Source organism: Hyaena hyaena, unplaced genomic scaffold (assembly GCF_003009895.1).
Source record: "Hyaena hyaena isolate Hyena2069 unplaced genomic scaffold, ASM300989v1 scaffold_635, whole genome shotgun sequence".
Taxonomy (NCBI): Eukaryota; Metazoa; Chordata; class Mammalia; order Carnivora; family Hyaenidae; genus Hyaena; species Hyaena hyaena.
The window spans coordinates 498,442-518,607 of NW_024081269.1; the positions used below are offsets into that span (position 1 = coordinate 498,442).

The following is a 20,166-nucleotide window of genomic DNA, read 5'->3' on the forward strand; positions in this document are numbered from 1 at the left end:
TAAAGGTTCAAACTAGCAATTTGTTTAAATATGTGATGCACAGAGTAATTCACAGAAAATTATAATGTATCTAGTTTTCTGTACCATCACTTCCCCTTACCACTCTACTTCAGAGAGATTGTATTTGTCTGTGGAATATAAAAATGTGATATCTTTTACAACTGTCTCTAAAACACATAACTAAGATGGGGCGCCTGGGTGGCTTAGTCGGTTAAGCGTCCGACTTTCGCTTGGGTCATGATCTCGTGGTTCGTGGGTTCGAGCCCCGCGTAGGGCTCTGTGCTGACTGCCAGCTCAGAGCCTGGAGCCTGTTTCAGTCTGTGACTCCCTCTCTCTCTGACCCTCCCCTGCTCACGCTGTCTCTCTCTCTCACCTAGAAATAAATAAAACATTAAAAAAAAATTTTTTTAAAACACATAACTAAGAAATATCAATGGCTTTTGGTAGCCTCAGAACATAGGCTTTCTCTTTGATTTGCTTTTTAAAAAATTGAGATATAGGGGCTCTTGGGTAGTGGAGTCAGTTAAGCGCCTGACTCTTGGTTTTGTCTCAGGTCATGATCTCAGGGTCAAGATCTCAGATTCAGTTGGATCACTGAGTATGGAGCCTGCTTGAGATTCTCTCTCCCATTCTCAAAAAAAAAATTTTTTTAAACTAAGATATAATTCACATGCCATAATATTCACTCTTTTCAAGTGTACAATCCAGTAGGTTTTAGTATATTCACGTTTGTGCAACCATCACCACTATCTGATTCAAGAACATTTGATTCACTTTTTTTTTTACCATTACAAAAGTTTATTTTATAAAAACGTTGAATATGAAAATGCACATCACCTGATTTTTATATTGCAGGAAAACAGGTGTGATGGAGAGGGGACATGTAGAAGCAGTTAATTTCTTCCAGTGAACACACCCATTGTTTATACTTGTTCCAAGGCTTCTAACATGACACTATTTCCTCGTATTACCACCATTCCAATATTGTTCTGTTGCCCACTTGTTGCCATCTTCACACACTCCTCTATCACAAGATTCATAAAGGGATTGAACCCCTGCAATATACCTTGGACATGTCTGCCAGTATTTAATTTCTTTTTTTTTTTTTTAAAGTAGGCTCCACACCTAGTGTGGAACCCAATGTGGGGCTCAAACTCACAACCCTGAGATCAAGATCTGAGCAGAGATCAAGAGTCAGATGCTTAACAGACTGAGCCACATAGGTGCCCCTGTGACTATTTAGTTTCAATGATAATTTCTTGTCATTAATTTTTCAGTTCAGGAGGGTGAGCTTTATTGAAGCTACCTTTGTGGAGAGCTCAACCATCCATACTTTGATTCACTTTTGAAGGCTCTTTTCTAACACCTACAAGAGAACAACTAGGTATGTGCAACTGAGAATTCCAAGAAAAACCTTGAGGTATCAAACAAAACTGGAGCCAGCAAATGTAGTGCTGCTACCACAGTCTTTAAAAGGGAACTGTGTGACAAGTTGTAAGAATATAACATATAGATACCACTGTGTCAATGGTCAGGCCATGGGAGACACATTTGAATTTTGTCCAGTTCAAGAGCTGCTCTCTAAAACTGATAAAAGGAAAAGGGTCCCAGGAATATAATGAAGATAATTAAAAGAAGATTGTGAACTAAGATTCACAATGAAAGCTTTAAAGAGCTTGCAGTAACTTAGTCTAGGAAAGTTATTTAAGAACCTTGGGGCACCTGAGTGGTTCAGTGTGGTAAGCATCCAACTTCAGCTTAGGTCATGATCTCACAGTTCATCGAGCCCCACATGGGCTCTGTGCTGACAGCTCAGAGCCGGGAGCCTGCTTCAGATTCTGTGTCTCTCTGCCCTTTCCTCATTTGCTCTCTGTCTCTCAAGAGTAAATGTTAAAAAAAATTTTTTTAAAGAACAACCTTTAAAGAATATGAGGATTGTTATACCAAAAATGTGATGACCTTTTATTTCGTTCTTCTTTCACTAAGGAAAAGACAAAGAAAATGGATTCATTCTTCAGGAAGGATTAAGTTAGCACAGAAAGTCATCAGAGCCTTATTAAACACCAAATGGTAACTGCAGCAAGAAGCCCTCTGAAATTTTTTTAAAAGTTGCAAAGGAGAGTATAAAAAATTCCTTCACTCAGATTCACCAGTGTTATCATTTTACCACATTTGCTTTATCATTTTCTCTCTCCTGTATATATATAAATGTGTGTGTATATATCTATATATTATTTACATAATTCCCCTTTGTCCCTTAAACACGGCATATTTCCTAACACAAAGCACATTCTCTTGCCAAGCCACAGTAATAAAAAAATCAGGAATTTAACACTGATACAATACTATTATTTAATCTACAGACCTTATTCAATTTTTTCCAATTGTCTTAATAAGGTCTATTTAAAAAAAAGTTTTCAGGTCCAGGGTCCATGCTGCATATAGCTAGCAGTTCTATTTTAATCTGGAACAGTTCTTCAGTCTTTGTACTTCATACTCTTAATACAGGCAAGTTATTGTGTAGCCTGTCCTGCAATTGGGTCTCTGCTGCTTTAAAAAAAAAAAACAAACAGATTCTCATTTCTTTTGGGAGTTTTAGGTATGGTCTTGAGTGAAGACCATAAGTAAACTTTTCTCTTCAAGATTCCGTCCAGCCACCTCCTACTGTTTATTCTTACTATATCAGAATTTTCCTAGATGTGGGATAGTCAATAAAACATTTTTGTACTCAGAACTGCAATGTATTACATAGATTTTTCCACCTCAGCATTCCTGTATTTTATGTTTAATGTGTTTAATGAAGTTAGGTTTGTCGAAGAATTAGCACCTACTCTTGTTAATCGCTTGAGACTTAAATTACCTGTAGGCTTCCTATTTTCAGAATTTCACCTTCACAGTGATGAACTATGCTTTCGCTAGGAAACAAGAGCTGCAAAAATGGATGGGTGTCACTCATTAAAGTCTTTCAACAAATATTTGTTGAGCGCCTCGTATATGTCCAGCTCTGTTCCAACCGTGGGCACACATTAGAGAACAAAACAAAATCCCTGCTCTTGTAACCTAGTTGTACAAATTTAAATTTAAATTAAAAAAATCAGAACCCAGGGATCCGACTTCCTTAAACAGGAAGAAGCCAGGTCTCTGAAAAGGGGCAGCTCGGTGATTCAAATCTAATATGGATAATGCCGCGGAGTCCCTGACAAACATGCGGATAATGAAAGTTCCCGGTTTATCCAAACGCAATATACAAATGATTAATCCGAAGACCGGAGGCCGCAGAGGACAGGCGGAGCAGGACTTCCAGAGCTGTTCTGCAACCACTTTCTCAGCCACAGTCCGCCTTCCGGCCTCGGGCCTCCGGGCGGTCGCCGCTGGCACTCGGGTCCGCCCCGCGGGGGCCACACACCCAGCCCCGCGTCCCCGCCAGGCGGCACCTCCCGGCCCAGGTAAGGCCGAGCACCTGGGAACCGCGCACCGAGAACGCCCCGCGGGGAGGTGGCTCAGGGGAACCGGCTCCTCCGGGCGGCCTCGCCCACTGCAATGCAATCTGGGTGGTTTTTCCAGGTCCCTCCCTGCCTCGTTCCGCGCCCAGTCCCTGCCCCCGCGGCGCCTGCGGGCCGGGGAGCGTGGCTTGGGGACCCGGGGTGAGGGGCGAGCCCGCGGAGGACCGCGGGGCCCCTTTCCCAGCACGCACTCCGCAGTCCAGGAACGGAAAGCACGCTCCCTGGAACTGGCGCTGCGGACGAAGACGGTACCGAGCACCCTCGTGGGCCGGCGGAGCGCTGCCTCGCCGCAGCCGAGCCCGGCCTCCGCCCGCTCTCTGGGGACGCGAGCTGCGACCTGCGCCGCCGGCGGCCGCGCCTCCGCCCGCACTAGTCGCGCCGGGAAAGCGCAGCGGCGCGGCCCCGGGCTGCTCAAACGCCCTCCTCCCGGCCCCCGGGAAGCTCAGCCGCTCCGCACGGTGCCCGCGCTTCCTAGCGGTGGGGAACGCGCGCTCTCCCGCCTCCCCACACTCGCATCCGGACAGGTTCTTCGATCTGTACCCGGAGTGGGTTCCGGCAGTGAGTGTATGCTTGCCTGATTTCACACCATGAATAGAATAGGGCTGGATACCTCGGGCCCAACTAAGTAATACTTTCGACCGATCTCGGTTTCTCCAAGAATAGAGAAGTTTGAAATCTAAAACTCGACGAAGCGTCACCTCTGGTGCTTTTCTCTCCCACGTCAACAGGTCGCATCACATTGCCTTCTGATTTGGTGGCTGGGTGGTGATAGTGGGCGCATAAGCCTCTGTGCAGACCTAGCTTAGCTAGGGAAGGGAGACTGCTTGCAAAGTTGGCCAAATCGACACATGTACATAAGTACAAGGCAAAGGTATGAGGGGGAATGTGGGGGGTCAGAGCTGGGAACTGAGGGAAACATTTGCTTTGGCCTGATTTAGGAAAACATTATTAGTGTATATGTTTTATTTAGGGCCCAGGGCAAAGCAAAGTTTGTGGGCCCTGCCATGGAGAAGGTTCTATTCTCCAACTAGCAGCCAGAACCAAACAAGACGTGGGCAATGAGAAGTGGAAGACAGACAAGGAAGTGGGGTCCATTGTGCCTAAATTTCCTCGCGGGGACTCCCTGCTCCGCAGCGCGCAGCGCCTGCGCCTTTGGGCGACACTTGGTGGCTGGGCGTGCAGTCCCCGGCGCCTGGCTGTGTCTCCAGAAGGTGGGTGGCGTCCAGGGGTTTGGAGGAGCTCGTGCCTGGGCTCCGGCCGGGAGAGCGGGAGGGCCCACAGGGTTTCACCTACTGTTTGCACTTAAAGGTGTGCTGGGCTCAGGAGCGGTTTTCCCGGTGCTGGGCAATTGCTCCCGCCGCCTCCTGGCTGCCGTTGGCCAGCACCTCCCTCCGCTGTTCGCCTTCTCCGGGCACCGCGCCCTGAGCAGGTCCGCACCCCAGGCTTCACCTCTGGCCTCCTTTCTCCTCCCGGCGCCTGGCCTTTTCCCTTGACCCTTTAGAACCTCCGGCTTTGTTCCCCACAGTCGACATTTCCCCGTGCTCCCCATCCCTCTCGATTACCTCCAAAGAAGGGGTGACCCCCGACAAGCGGCTGCGGCCCTCCCCTCCACGCCCTTCACCCCTCACCCTTTTCCCGTCTGGCCTCGGCTACCCTTTGGGTGGCAACCGCCTCTTCCCCGCCCCTCCCGTCTCCCCCTCCTTCTTTCTCGCCCTCCCGTCTCCATTCATCCAGCCATTGTCTCCCGCCCCCTCCTCCCCTTTCCCCAGGCGGCCTCCACCCCCACCGCTGCCACGTCGTGGTTTGAAGGAGCCAATGGGCCGGCGCCGCCAGGTGTCTCTTACCTGCACCACGTGGGGGAGGGGGAAGGGGCGGGCAGGTAGAGCCACATCCCAAAACAGAAAAGCTTTCAGCCATTGCGCGCTCCACCCGTGGTGCAGCCCTGCTTCTGGCTTTTTGCATAGACGCACGGGCAATTGAATACAAAAAGGGCAGGCCTCCTGCGCCCTCCTTCCCACCCCCCTTCCTGCCCGGGGTGTGGAGCACCGGCCAGGTGTGGGCTGGGGTGGTTGGTTACCGCCTTTTGCACCAGCGGCGGCGAGAAGGGGGGGCGGGCGCTCTTTCTTTTTCTCTTAGAAGAGGGTTTAGCACAGGTTTTCTCGTTCTCACTTCCACCCCGCCTCACCGCCTCCCGACCCCCCTCTCCCCCTCCCCACCTATCGTCATGACGGCGTCTCCGGATTACTTGGTGGTGCTTTTTGGGATCACTGCCGGGGCCACCGGGGCCAAGCTGGGCTCGGATGAGAAGGAGCTGATCCTGCTGTTATGGAAAGTCGTGGATCTGGCCAACAAGAAGGTATTTCTCCAGGTTTCTGTCCAATTGCTAGGAGCGGGGCAAGACGTTTGTTGTAGAAGTTTGGAGAGTCGGTAAACAAGTGCTCTTGTTCAGCCACTTACGAGGCTGGACCCGAGGCCTACAGAAGCCAGAGTAAAACCAAACTTGTTGGCCAACCGCCTTGGAACCGTTTCAGTAATTTGAAATCGGGCTCAGGTGGGGAGGCCGGGCACAGCCGAACCAGGTTCTCTGCCCGTCGGGGGACGCCCGGCCGAGCCGGGGTGAGATCCTTGGGGCCCGGATTCCCACCTCTGGGCCTTTCCGACCTGATCCGGGTGGGGGTGGGGCCGGAGGCAGGGCCGTGCCGACCTCTGTGCCACCAGAGCCGCTCGCGACCAGTGAGCTTGGATTCCGTGCGGCCAGACCCCTCCAGCCGCACCGGCCGCCCCGGCAGGGGAGCGAGGAAGGAGGCTCAACATGGAGGCTTCCAAACTGAGGAAGGGGGAAACTGACCCCAGTTTCTTTCCGCCCTGGAGGTGGGACAGTTGCATGAAGTGCTAGTGAGACCCGATCAGTCGGAGCTGACCGAGGATTGTAAAGAAGAAACGAAGATCGACGCGGAAAGCCTGTCCTCCGCCCCGCAGCTGGACCAAGCCCTCCGACAGGTGACAGCCTCGGGCCGCGCCGCCCCGGCGTCCCGCACAGGGCAGCGCAGCCGCCCCGGGTCCCACGCCCTCGCCGGCCGGGGCGCGCACACCCCCGGGCGGCGCGGCAGGGCGCCCAGCCGCGTGGGTGCAAGCCCGGCCTTGGAGGCCGGGCTGGACCTCTCGGGGGGAGGTCGCTGCTCCTCCGAACCTCCCAGCCCCTCGGGTCGGGGGCCCCAAACTCGCTAGTTTTCGAGTCTTTCCTGGGGCCTCCGGATCAGTCGGGCGGAATGAGGATCGGAGTTGGAATCCCAGCGCCCCCATCCCGAGGCCCAGACCCGGGACGCGCCTGTCCTCTGCGGGGCTTTGGGTGTGTGGCTCAACCCTGGAACAGAGGGCGCTGTGGTGTAGACGGGCGGGTGGGCCCCGCGACGCGCGCTAGCGGCGGCCCGGGTTCGGTGGGGAGCGGGGGGTGCCTGCTTGGTTTCAGGCTTCCGAACTCCTACAGGCTCGGTTTTGGTTCCCCCGTGTTACTTCCTTGGTGCCCTTGGACCCAGCGCGGAAGAGGGCTTGCCGACCCGAGCCTGTAGGGGGCTGACCGTTGGGTCACTGCGAAATGGGTGAAACCCCCTTAACAGAATTGAGGTGACCTAAAAACCTGCTGCTGCGTGGTTCTGACAGGCACTGACTGGATCAGGGATGGGGCGGGGCGCTGAACACCTGTGCACAGGTGCGCGTCCCGTGCCCTCGGCCGGTGCGCCGGGACGCGAGTTGTGAATTAATGGGGGAAAGTTATCATTTGGGATTGTGTTCCAGAACAAGTGCTGCCAGACTTCCCAGAGGTCCGCGCACCCGTTAACCACATGAGTTTATCAGAAACGGGCCTCTTTCTTAATCTTGAAACAACCAAACACAAAGTAACACCGCGGAATGATGTAATCCGAAGGCAACCTGCTGATGAAACGAGACCCGACTTAAAAGTCTTGAATGTGGATTTAGCGCAAAAATAGAAAGGGCACGGAAGGAAGGACGTGTAGACTAAATTCTCCTGCACCTGCATTGTGGGTTGATTGGAAAGCGTGCCCATTCCAAGGATTCTAGAGAGCTTGTGGGAATGGAGTCTTTCTTTCTCATGTTGCCCCTGCCCTGGTGGCCTCTTCTATGGAAGCAAGGTTCTCCTTGGTTATCAGCACGTGGGGCCACTTTGCCAGAGTTTGTAAATCCTGCTTAAGTTACATCCCTGTGTCTTGTTTACAGTTTAACCAGTCAGTAAGCAATGAACTGAATATTGGGGTTGGAACCTCCTTCTGCCTCTGTACTGATGGGCAGCTTCATGTCAGGCAAATCTTGCATCCTGAGGCTTCCAAGAAGGTAAGAGCGCTGGCTTCTCCGAGGATGATGATTGGACCTTCCTTTGGGGGCAGATGATTGGACCTTCCTTTGGGGGCGACAGGAAGCTTTTTTTCCCCCATGGTTTATCCAAGTTTCTCCATTTTAAAAAGATGCATGTCGGGAGTGATTGTTTCCTGGCAGATTTTCAGTTTCAGAAGATAACAGAGAAATAGTGATTATGTTTTCACAACAGTGTGAACGTACGTAATGCCACTGAACTCTACACTTGAATGTTAAAATGGTAAATATTGTGTTGCGTATATTTTACCACAAAAAGAGTTTTGACCCTTTAAGATCTTTGAGATCTTTAAGATCTTTGAGACTGCAGTAATGTTATAGATACTGCCTGGTGACTTAATAAAAGTTTTTGTTTATGTTAAGTTTCTGAGATGTTAGACATTTCCCCTTTTCTAAGCATATGAGCTGAATTTTTGCATTTAAATTAACTGCAAGAAGGCAGGAAAGAACATTTACTTTTAAATTTTAAGACATTGTAATATTCCCATCTGCAGAAAATGCTTTATCTTAGAAAGGAAGGAGCAAAGAAAAATACTTAAAGCATTTTTCAATTGTTGCTAATTTCATTAAAGAGCTTTGTACTGTGTAAAGACCTAGCCATATAACTAGTGAAACATTAATTATAACGTACTGCACTTTGACTTAAAGTAAATATTCAAAACTGATTAAATATTGTATCAAAACAGTAGGATCAGCCTTCATCTTCTACCTTTGCTGGTCTTTCTGACATGGAAAAAGTATGGAGTGAGAGAACTACACCCTTACTGTAGAAATGTGATTCCTTTCTCTGGGAAGAATACTGAGGGGCTGTGAGAAAATAGAGACAATAGAGGGCAGCCCCAATGTAGCCAATCATTGCTAATATAGCTGATCTTATCAGCTTAATTAGTTGGAGCTGTAACTTTTTGTCTTCGGCAAATACTGAACTTGAAAAGACGAGGTAACATATTTTAAGGAAACTGGATGAAGCAAGTCTTCAAAGAAAGATTAGACTGACAATTGATGTCACAAGTATAGTAGTGACTAGTCAGTGCAGATGTTTCTTTTTACTTCACTCGGGAAATGGAAATAAATGAGTTAAATATATAACAACAATTTCAAAAGTTCAAAGGAGAAACTCAAATTCCTACATCTTAAGGGTTGAGAAAATCATTTCTTTTATAGCAACTTTTGTAGTTATTTGATTAAAAGGAGGGCAGGGAGTGTTTTTGTTAATTCAGTGTTAAACAAATTGCTATCCCCTTGATCCAGAAATAGATAAATGAGGATATTTTTTCCCCCTTCAAACTCTTATGGAGAAGGATAAAACTTATTAATCTTTTCCCAATTTGGCTGGAGGAAAACAGCTGTTTTTGTTATTTTAGATAGACTGCTTTAAATATGGGAAAACCTCCAGAGAACAATTGAAACATTTTTCCTGAGTCACTTCTCTTAGGATTTTCATAAAGAAACCTAAACCAATTTAGTGTCCTAAAACTAGAAACTAATTTAGTATCATAAAGGAATTCTATTCATTAGGGAAAAAAACCCCAGAAAACCGTAAAACAAAATAATCCTGCCATTCAGAAAACAATATATTAAAGTGTTTTTTTCTAATAAGAACATATTTGAAAATATTCTTCCAGGTTTTTATAGAAAGGCCTCATTTTTACAAGAAGCATTCATGCTACAAACACTTTTTACTTATTTTATAATTTACTATAACATCAATATCTTTTGTAGGAATTAAATGTTAAGTATTTTAAGTGAATACAGCTATTTAAATCTTTTATTGTAAAACATGTAAGTTATTATCAACAGCTTTTAAATGAGCATTTTTGTAGGTAAACTTGAAGATTTCACCATTTTTTAGTACCTGTTTTGAAAAACTGTGACCATGGTAAAATGATACCTTTTTTTTTTTTTAAGATTTTTTTTTTTTTTTTTTAAATAACCTCTGCACCCAACCTGGGGCTTGAACTAGCAAACTTGAGATCGAGTTGCATGCTCTACCAAGTGAGCCAGCCAGATGCCCCTGCCAGACATCTATTTTAATTGCAGCAAGAACAGGTATACATCTGATAGACTCCAGTGAGGAAATCAAGAAAGAGACATTATTGCATAAATGTTATGGTTGCAAACATTAAAAAGTCATTATTTCCTTGACTTTCTAATGTACAGATGTGTAGAAATTCCCAGTAATTCAACAGAAACTATTTTGAAATTGTAAGAAAAATCTAAAATCAGTTTTAAAAAAATTCATCTTTGACAGTTATTCAATGGGGTTTTTTTTTTTCTATTAGGGGAAACACAAAACACCTTAGTACAACATTTGCCCAGACAGTTGAACTTACTTAATAAGCACAAGAGTGCTACTAGTAGCTAAGAACAGCGGGTAACTATATTTCTTCTTCACCCTTGAGATTTGTGATATCTTTTTCTTTTTGTTTTCTGTTTTTTAGTCTAATTTGAGTTCTCAGATATAAGTAGAATATTGGTCAAGAAAACTAATGTAGGACTATAATTTAGCACAATATCATGCTTTTAGGTAATCAGGAATTTACTATGTTGCTCTGATTTTAGTATAAAAATATGAGCATTATATGAGCCTAGTATTTAAAAAAAACTGAATTGTAACTGAATCCTATATCTGGGTAGACCCAGTAAACATAAGCATCATTATGAGAACTGAGAGGGCTAATACTGCTGCCTGAAAATACAGATGGTCTGAAATGATTATGGTTGGAAAGAGTGTAATTTTATCAATTAGAAAATGTATGACAGCCCAAAGATAGCATCAAAAGTGTTTTGAATGGAATGTGTAATGGAACACAAATGTAATCTTTTGCCTTAAAATAATTTTTTCTATGCCACTTGTATATATAGGATATAATACTGTACTAGAAAATAAAGTCACTCTTACATTTGATTTTAAAAATTAGTTGTAAAATATACTTCTTTGCAATTCTTAGGTTCCTAATTGTTAGAGAAACATTGAACTAAATTCATTGAGTTAACAGTGTCTACCTTGTCCTTCCTCAGAAAGTATTATTGCCCGAATGCTTCTATTCCTTTTTTGATCTTCGAAAAGAATTCAAGAAGTGTTGCCCTGGCTCACCTGATATTGATAAACTGGATGTTGCAGCAATGGCAGAGTGTATCCTTTGTGTGATTACCCAAGAATCATTTGAAAAGGTAGCTCTAGATAAAATGGCAATTCAGGAAACTTAAAAATACTTTTAACTTCGTTAGTGTATGAGTGAAATTGGCCTGTCCAAAATTTATTGTGCTAGGAAGAACTAACAGTACAGTTATAGGCATCTTTCAAAATAATTCTTATTTTTATTTATTTTTTTTATTTTAGAGAGAGTACCCACATGAGCAGGGAAGAGGGCCAGAGGGAGAGAAAGAATGAGAATCTTAGGCGGGCTCCCTGCTCAATGCAGAGCCTGATGGCTTGATCCCATGACCCTGGGATCATGACCTGAGCTGAAATCAAGAGTCTGATGCTCAACCTGCTGAGCCACCCAGGCACCTGTCAAAGTTATGATTTAATGAATTTAAATATGGATTTAGTGTGATGGATTTAGAGCTGGATTTTTGTGAGTTGAACATATCTAAAATAGATTTCTTTTTTTTTTTTCTAATATTTTATTTATTTTTGAGAGATAGAGACAACATGAGCAGGGGAGGGTCAGAGAGAGAGGGAGACACAGAATCTGAAGCAGGCTCCAGGCTCTGAGCTAGCTGTCACACAAAGCCTGACGCGGGGCTCGAACCCACGAACCGTGAGATCATGACCTGAGCTGAAGTTGGACACTTAGCCGACTGAGCCACCCAGGCGCCCCCTAAAATAGATTTCAATTTCACATTATGGGAATGTTTTTGGTATTTTGGTTGGTGAAGAATGTGAAGACTACCTTCTTTGATAACTAATTCGAAGGCCACTTATTCTTGATTATCTTGGTTTTAGGGCTAATTTTGACATTTTTCAAATGGATATGAAATTTTTTAAATAGTGGAATATATGCTCTTTACAAATGTTTCATTGGTACTTCTTTTAACCCTCCTTGGGTTTCTCAAATACATATGAGATTGTGGTGATTATAATGAGTCTTTTGAGATGATAAAATGAGACTTTACCCCCAAATCCTTTCATTACCAAGATAGTATATTTGATACAGTATGTATTCTAAAAGTAAATTTTATAATCATAAATCTTGTAGTCATGAATGACTGACTGGTTATCTTTCATCCAGTAAGTTTTAAAAGTGCTAACTAATGAGCAGTCATGTGCTAACATCAGATGTGAAATTGAGTAATAGAAGGGTTGGGCAACTCCCCCAAAGCCACACATGAGAACCAACTTAAAGTCACATTTAAGTTACTTTCAGGAACTTGTGGGTCATAGATGTTTGTTCTTAAACTTTCTCATTCTTTTTCAAGACCTAAAGTCTGAGTCTCATTTTATTTCGGAATTTCTTTTCCTGATTGGAAGATGTTTGCATGTTTTTCTTAACCCCTGTAAGCAGGTCAAACCCATTTAGATCTGCCTTCTTTCTGGAAGCAGTTAGCTGGAAATTTGCTTTAGCATCACTAGTAATGCTGGGAGATGGATGTAGTAAGCTTATTTTGAGGGACTTCTAAGAATTAAAAGGTTGGGACAGCAGAAAAATTCTTACTAATTGTTTTTTTGGTTTGAGTGCTGTATTAGCCTGCTAAGGCTACCATAACAAATACTGTATAGACTGTGTGGCTTAAACAACAGAAATTTTATTTGCTCACAATTCTGGAGCTTGAGAAGTCTAAGGTAGACAAAATAGAGAACCAAAAAGAATCAACAGATGGAAGAAAAGTCTAATAAAGTTATCTGAATTTAGAAAAAGATGATTTGAATAGAAAAGACAATATATTAAGACTTGTTTATCTTTGACAATTCAGTATCCTCTTTTAGCACAGAAAATCTTCCCCTAGTGATTATAGGTCACATGGTAGTAAGAATTTCCATGGCTATAAGCAAGAGATGCTTATATTTGGGTTTTTTGGTTTTTCTCAATGTGTTGACAGCTCAGGGAAAACTTATTAAAAGTTCATCCATTTTTTTTTCTCCTTGGCTGCTCCTTGTGAACTTCACATATATAAAATTTGGGGTTATTAGTAAGCATTTTCGTTTTGGTAATCTGGACTTTTTACTTGCTCTCTGCTTTGCACCCGTATATAGTAATTTTTTAAAATAAAAGATTATCTGACAATTTTTTTTATGTTTTATATTTGAGAGAAAGAGACAGAGCCTGAGCAGGGGAGGGGCAGAGAGAGGAAGGCACAGAATCTGAACCAGGCTCCAGGCTCTGAGCTGTCAGCACAGAGCCTGATGCAAGGGCTTGAACCCACCAACCACAAAATCATGACCTGAGCCAAAGTTGGATGTTCAACCGATTGACTCATGCAGGCACCCCTGAATTATCTGACATCTAAATGAATAGATAGGTTGCTATGACAGTTATTTTTTTGTCATTCATATTAATTCTGCCTCTAAAACTCTTTGTTGGTGATTCTTTTTCAAGTGTCATGAAAATCAAATATTTGACTACAGTAAACAAATATATTGTGAATAAAGCTAACTTGGGCTCCATTTCAAGCACCTCAAACTTGAAATATGGAGAAGGATCTCGTGGCCATTTAGTAATGCATTCATTGGAAAAAATAAGGTATTTTCTATTTATTTTTTATTTTTTTTAATGTTTTATTTATTTCTAGGAGAGAGAGAGAGACAGAGTGAGCAGGGGAGGGTCAGAGAGAGAGGGAGTCATAGACTGAAACAGGCTCCAGGCTCTGAGCTGGCAGTCAGCACAGAGCCCAACGCGGGCCTCGAACCCACAAACCGCGAGATCATGACATAAGTGGAAGTTGGACGCTTAACCGACTAAGTCACCCAGGCGCCCCGGTATTTTCTATTTTTTAAAAATTTATTTTGAGAGACAGTGTGTGCTCAAGTGTATGAGGAGGGGAGAAGCAGAGAGAGAGAGAGAATCCCAGGCAGGCTTCACACAGTCAGCACAGAGCCAGATGAGGGGCTCCATCTCACGAACTGCAAGATCATGACCTGAGCCAAAATCAAGAGTCAGATGCTTAATCCACTAAGCCATCCAGGTGCCTCTGTTTTCTTTTCTTTTCTTTTCTTTTCTTTTCTTTTTTTTTAATGTTTGTTTATTTTGAGAGAGAGCATGAGAAGGGCAAGGGGAGAGAAAATCCCAAGTAGGCTCCGCACTGTCAGCACAGAGCCTGATGGCTGGGCTGGAACTCATAAGATGTGAGATCATGACCTGAGCCAAAACCAAGAATCAGAAAGCTCAACCCCGTGAGCCATCCAGGTGCCCCCCCCTCCCATTTTCTATTTATTTTTAATGTTTTATTTATTTCTGAGAGAGAGAGGCAGGCAGCGTGAGCAGGGGACGGTGAGAGGGAGGGAGGGAGATACAGAATCCGAAGCAGGCTCCAGGCTCTGAACTAGCTGTCAAAGCAGAGGGCCTGACATGGGGCTTGAACCCACAAACAGTGAGATCATGGCCTGAGCCACAGTCGGACACTTAACCGACTGAGCCACCCAGATGCCCCTCTTATTTTCTATTTCTTAAATAGGTAAATTGTATCCTATTTCCTTTGGGCTTACATTGGAAGAGTCTTAGATTTATAGTTTTATTACCAATCAGAAAATAGATTTTAATCTTAAATGTTCTTATTAATGTTTTTTCTGCATATTTTTTTCCCACTTAATGGATAAGAAATCTTAAGCTTTCCTAACAGTGGTTTTCATTTTACATTGCAGATATGATGAGTTATTTTATGACTCCTATTTGGAGGAATCATTATTTCCTTGACTAGGCACCAAAGTCCCCAGCTCAAAAACAGTAATACTGGGGCTCCTGGGGGGCTCAGTCAGTTAAGCATTGACTCTTGATTTTGGCTCAGGTCACGGATATCCTGGTTTGTGAGTCTGAGCCCCATATCTGTGCTGAAAGCACAGAGCCTGCTTGGGTTTCTCTCTCTTTCTCTTTTTGCCCCGCCCTGCTTATGTGCTCTCTCTCAAATAAACACACAAAAAAAGTCATACCATGTATGACTCTCTACTGGTCCTTATCAATGCACAGGACTTCTACAATGTCTGCACCGAAGAGTTCTTTCAGATCACTGAATATTTCCCTTTCTAATATGGAAATGACACTGAATTTGGAAACCTAAAGATGGTCATTACACACTCTTGATGGTTTTGCCAAGTAGATGGAGAGTCATTTGCTCCTGAGGGAATACCTGTTAGACCAGGTAAACCAGCAGGGGAGGGAGAGGCTCTTGCCAACCCTTGGAAAGGAACAAGTAAGAGAATATGTAGCTTTACTTTCCTGGGAAAGGTACTTAACCTTCTCCCCAAGCTTTACTTTTATCTCAGATATTCCCAAATGAAAGCTTTGTAAACCACCAGGAGCTATGTAAATGAAAAGTATGACCACTTTGATGAAAGAAAGGGTTTAGGAATTTCTTGAATGCAATTCTGGTCCTTATTTTAGCACTTACTTCCCTCTTTTGTCTTTGTGTTGGTTCTGAGACCATCTCTTGTGTTAGTGTTGGGCCTCTCTGAGTTCTTCACGTTGCAGTTTTGCTACCTGCTTTTTATATTATACAGTCTCAGCAGAAGAGAAGACCTCATTTAGTGGGTGAATTGGGGGTAAGCAATTTGTAAGCTTTTTATTTAATCAGGTGAGATGGTGAGGGTGTGATAATAGGGATTGAGGCCTCTAGTATTTTTATTTCTTTTTTGGAAGAAATTATCTTGATTTTTTTTTTTTCCAGGTAAATTAATAGTAGTTTTCTCCTGTGAAAAAGACATTTCAATTATGGGACTATTTGTAATAAATGACTTCTTTTATCCATTAAAAAAAAAAAAAAGAAGAACCCTATTCCCCAACCCCCACCCCCACCCCCCCTGTGGTGGATAGAATCACTTCCTCTTCATTTCTTAACCTATTTTTTCTTTGTTGTTCCTGAACTAATTTATTTTCACTAATCAGGACCTCTTCCATTTTGTTTGCTGTACTTGGCCTTTCATAAGAACTTTTTAATAAAGCCTGGCCTTGTGAGGAGAGCAGGTAAAGAAAACCTGTAAGTTAAGTGCTTACTGTATGTGCCTCCAGAAACCTCACAACCAGTGGAGGAGGGTCACCCCCTATTTACAGCTGGGAAGACTGAGGCCCAAAGTTAGAAGTGTTAGCATTTGAGCCAGAGTCCTTCTCCCATCCAAGTACTAACCAGGCCCGACCCTGCTTAGCTTCCGAGATCAGACGAGATCGGGCGCGTTCAGGGTGGTATGGCCGTAGACGCCAGAGTCCTTCTGATGTAAAAACTGTGCTCCTTAACCAGAGGGCAATATTCTAGAATTTACAGAGCTCATTTGAAGGTGGTGTTAACTATTTAAATAGATAGTCTCCCCTGTAAGTTTATATTCTGTGTTTCCTGAGCAAGAACTATTTAGCAAGAAAGGGGAGTTGATAGAAATTTTGTAAAATTTCTATCCAGTTGGATCCACATGTGCTGTTTATTCTTAGGAAATGCCATTTCACTAGTGCAGCTTTCCATTATCAGGATAAAAAAAAAGTCACTAAACCACTCTTGTCTGCCCATCCAAGGGTTAGTAGGGGGTGTCTGTGTGTCTGTCTGTTTTCACCACTTATTTACTTTTTTTATAAATGTGTCATACTCCGATTCCCCAAATCACTTTTTTTCCTTTTTTTTTTTTATGTTTATTTTAGAGAGAGAAAGAGACACAGAGCATGGGCAGGGGAGGGGCAGAGAGAGAGGGAGACACAGAATCTGAAGCAGGTTCCAGGCTCCGAGCTATCAGCATGGAGCCCAATGCTTGCTTGAACTCATGAACCCTGAGATCATGACCTGAGCTGAAGTTCGATGCTTAACCAACTGAGCCACCCAGGTGCCCCTGTTTCACTACTTCTTGATGGGGGTAAAGGATGTGTGTGTATGTGCTAATGCAGTGACATTGGCCTATTTTTCCCAAATATTAAAGATCCAGATAAAAGCTTTAACAGTAGAATGGTTGAGAACACAAGCTCTCGAGTCAGATTTATTGGGGGTGAATTTACTATGCCTCTCAGCTTCGTTTTCCCCATCTTAAAATGGCCACGCCAATTATAAGAAATAATAAGAGAGGCACCTGGGTGGCTCAGTCAGATGAGTGTGTGACTCTGTTTCTGCTCAGGTCACAATCTCATGGTTCATGGGATTGAGTCCTGTGTCAGGGATTCTCTTTCTCTCCCTCTCTCTCTGACCCTATTCTGCTCATGCTCTCTCTCTCAAAGTGAATAAACATTAAGGGAGAAAAAAAAAAAAGGAATAATAAGATAGCATACACAACCACTTAGCCCGTGCTTGGCCTGCTACACACTTAACAACGTTGTGATCCTTCAAGCCTCACCAGGTTCTTGGGGGTCTCAGATGAAGAAACCTAGCTTCAAAGGACTTCCTTATTGATTTAAGACCTTATTTAAGGTATTTTACACTTTAAAATTTTTTTTAACTTCGAGTTTGGATATAAACCTCAAGTACATGTTAGTACAGCTAATCTTCAGGGTTAACTTTGCTTCCCAATTGTAAATAGTGTGTGTGGTTCATTCTGCACCTACTTGCTTATTCTGATAAATTCAATGATTGCATAAACCTTCTTTGCCCTGCTTAAAACGGGCAGGGAAGTGCCAAATCCTCCTTGGTACCTTTTTGCGTATGAAAAGGATTTTAAGTATCACCAAGTGTACAGTTAAGCTAGGTTAGTAGTTGACCTTGTTCACTGGAGGGGGGAAATTATCTTTGGCATCACGTTGGCATGATATGAGCCAAATCCACAAAGACTCTGGTTTGTGGTCTGTAGTAAGTGACTAGAAATACTTGGCCAGCACTCAGTTATGTTAATTTTGTGTAGCTTATTTTAATTATAAAATAATTTACTTTTAAAATCTGAGTTTGGGAATTTCAGGATACTTTTTTTGGTTTGTTTTAGAAGACTTAGAAGACTTTGTTCTCATAGTCTCTCTTTTCCTAATTGATCCCACATATGTGCCTTTTCCTAAAGTAGACCTTTTCACACTTTTGTGGCATTAGCCCGTACTTCTATCTTATTTCTTTGAGAGTATAATTGAGTCATCAGTTTTAAGTTTTGTTAAAATAATACCTCCTGAAGTAATATTTGTTAGGATGGGTCTTACTCTTTTCCTTCCTGGAAAGAGTAAGCTTCTGAGGAATAGAGTTAGAAAAGTATGGTTTTTAGATTCTTTTCCCAGCATTTTATTACTGGTATGAAAAAGCTTTTGCTGCCTTGGCTCCTAATTCAGTTTGACAGTGGCATTCTTGATTTGCTTTTTTCAAAGCCTACCTTAAAATATGAAAGGTTACTTACAGAACCTATTTTTTAAATTATGCAATTCTCCTAAGGGTAATTTATCACTTCCTTTTTCCTTTCTTTTCTTCACATAACTGTAGAAAATTCAGTTCTTTGTTGGAGTACTATTTCAACTTTTCTCTTGCTATATTGTTTGCTATTCTTCTTGTTCATTAGCATAGGTATTTTATTGTACTATGTCTGGCAATTAGGCAATTGGTGTTTTAAACCAAAGAGTAAGCAGAATAGAATGGGGAGGAAACAAACTTGTCTTCTGAAGGGTCTGTGGCAGGGAAAAATGGCATGGGGTTGGAATTTCTCATTGGGATACAATTATAATGTAGCTTTAGCTTAAAAAAGAGGTTACTTACAAGTGAAAATTAATAACCAAATGTGTATTTTTAGGCGGTCAGAAAAGGTAACTTTTTGACTAGATAAGCTAATAGTGGCGAGCTTTGTTAGAGGTGTTTTTTTGTTTTGTTTTTGAGAGAGTGCGCTAATATTGATGAACTCTAACATCTCACACTCTGAATTTCACCTCCAGCTATGGAGTAACTTTGAGTAGAATCCTGAAATCTGTTTCACTGAAGGGAGTGCTAAGGAAAACGTTCCCCCTACTCAAATGAACGGCTGGACTCCTGTAAGCTCCGTATAAATGTAGCACTTTGCTCAATTGTAGCCTGAAATGTTAATTTTTTTCCCACCATGTCTGGCTTCAGCCTTCCTCATTTCCTCATGGCATTTCTCATTTGTAAAGCTGGCTGAGCCTGTTCGTGCTGTTGTGGCTACCTCCAGGGCAGAGTGAGTAAGTTGCACGGTGAGCCATAAATCAAGGGGCACAGACTCATCTTTCCTTCCCTCAAGATCAGACGTGCAGCAAGTAATTCAATATATAATTATAAATTGATAGAGGAAAGAATTGGTACTAAACCCCCCCCCTTTTTTTTTTTTTTTGCTCTCCTTTATTTGTTATTCATGTTAAATTCTGGTAAGGATTACAGATTGAACAAGCCCTTTGAAGAGAGGGTGTCTGGGTGTGTAACTGTGTGAATTTTGGTTTAGGTTTGGGCATGCACGAGGCTGGGTGACTTAAAAGTTGTCAGGAGCTTAGAGCTGCTGATCCTTGGTGTGTGATGTCTTGAACGGAAACATGTTGGAACGTGTTATGTGGAACCAAGTCAGCCAAACATCTAGAACATATTCCTGCTTTAAAAGTAGAATTCAGTAAATAATCCTTCAGCTACCGATTTATGTCTACACAGACAGGATACTTTACATTTTTCCTTTTGATCTTTTTCACTTGACTTTGATATATACATTTAGAAAGCTGCTCGTAAAGTATTGCTCAAAATGAATTAAGCAAAGCTTCTCTTGGTGCCGGGAATTAATGCTCACACAGTCTGATCAGAGCTGTATTGTAATTCCAGCTCTTACACACCAGCCAGGAGCCCGGGGAAGTTACGGAACATCTCCAAATCCTAGTTTCTTCATCTGTTTGGTTTTACTATTATCTACCTGGTGTGGCTATTGCAAAAACTGGAAGAAACAGTTGGTATGTGGGATGCATGAAATGGTATTTAATAAATGCCATCAGTTATGTCAGTAGATTCTGAGAAATGATAGGTGGTGTGATAGATGGATGGAGATCAGAAGTTAGGGGCCTGTGCTTAGGAAATGTATAGTACAGTTGAGGACAGAATATTTTATAGGAATAGTAATATCTAATCAACTCTTAAACTGATGGTTAGAGCCTAGACGGTTGGGAAAGGTATTGGCGCTGGGTAGGAGTTACCTATGGTCTAATTTGGGTAGGGAATTAGAAAGATAAGACAGCTTTATGGAGGAGTTGAACTGAGG

General features: G+C 43.1%; 3 protein-coding genes across 10 annotated transcripts in view; 2 read left to right on the forward strand and 1 right to left on the reverse strand.

Moving 5' to 3' along the window:
- Positions 1–923: 923 nt before the first annotated feature.
- On the reverse strand, positions 924–2,956 carry LOC120219651 (small nuclear ribonucleoprotein G-like). Its single transcript, XM_039216499.1, has 2 exons — positions 2,861–2,956; positions 924–1,094 (listed from the first exon to the last, which is right to left on the reverse strand). Exons 1-2 carry the CDS (start codon positions 2,954–2,956, stop codon positions 924–926), a joined length of 267 nt encoding a protein of 88 aa, XP_039072430.1.
- A 219-nt stretch (positions 2,957–3,175) lies between these two features.
- On the forward strand, positions 3,176–4,175 carry LOC120219652 (proline-rich protein HaeIII subfamily 1-like). The gene is made up of 2 exons (XM_039216500.1): positions 3,176–3,446; positions 3,565–4,175. The coding sequence occupies exons 1-2, from the start codon at positions 3,176–3,178 to the stop codon at positions 4,092–4,094; spliced, it is 801 nt and encodes a 266-aa protein (XP_039072431.1). The 3' UTR covers positions 4,095–4,175.
- Positions 4,176–5,468: 1,293 nt separating this feature from the next.
- Positions 5,469–20,166, forward strand: part of ESRP1 (epithelial splicing regulatory protein 1) — a 68,712-nt gene continuing 54,014 nt past the window's right edge. For 7 of the 8 annotated variants that reach the window (XM_039216519.1, XM_039216517.1, XM_039216520.1 and 4 more), the window contains exons 1-4: positions 5,603–5,859; positions 6,375–6,503; positions 7,740–7,853; positions 10,914–11,028. In XM_039216519.1, the coding sequence (XP_039072450.1) occupies positions 5,728–5,859; positions 6,375–6,503; positions 7,740–7,853; positions 10,914–11,028 (490 nt within the window). In that variant the 5' untranslated portion in view covers positions 5,603–5,727. Of the gene's footprint in view, positions 5,860–6,374; positions 6,504–7,739; positions 7,854–10,913; positions 11,029–20,166 lie in introns of all 8 variants that reach the window. The other variant, XM_039216523.1, reaches the window with a different exon arrangement.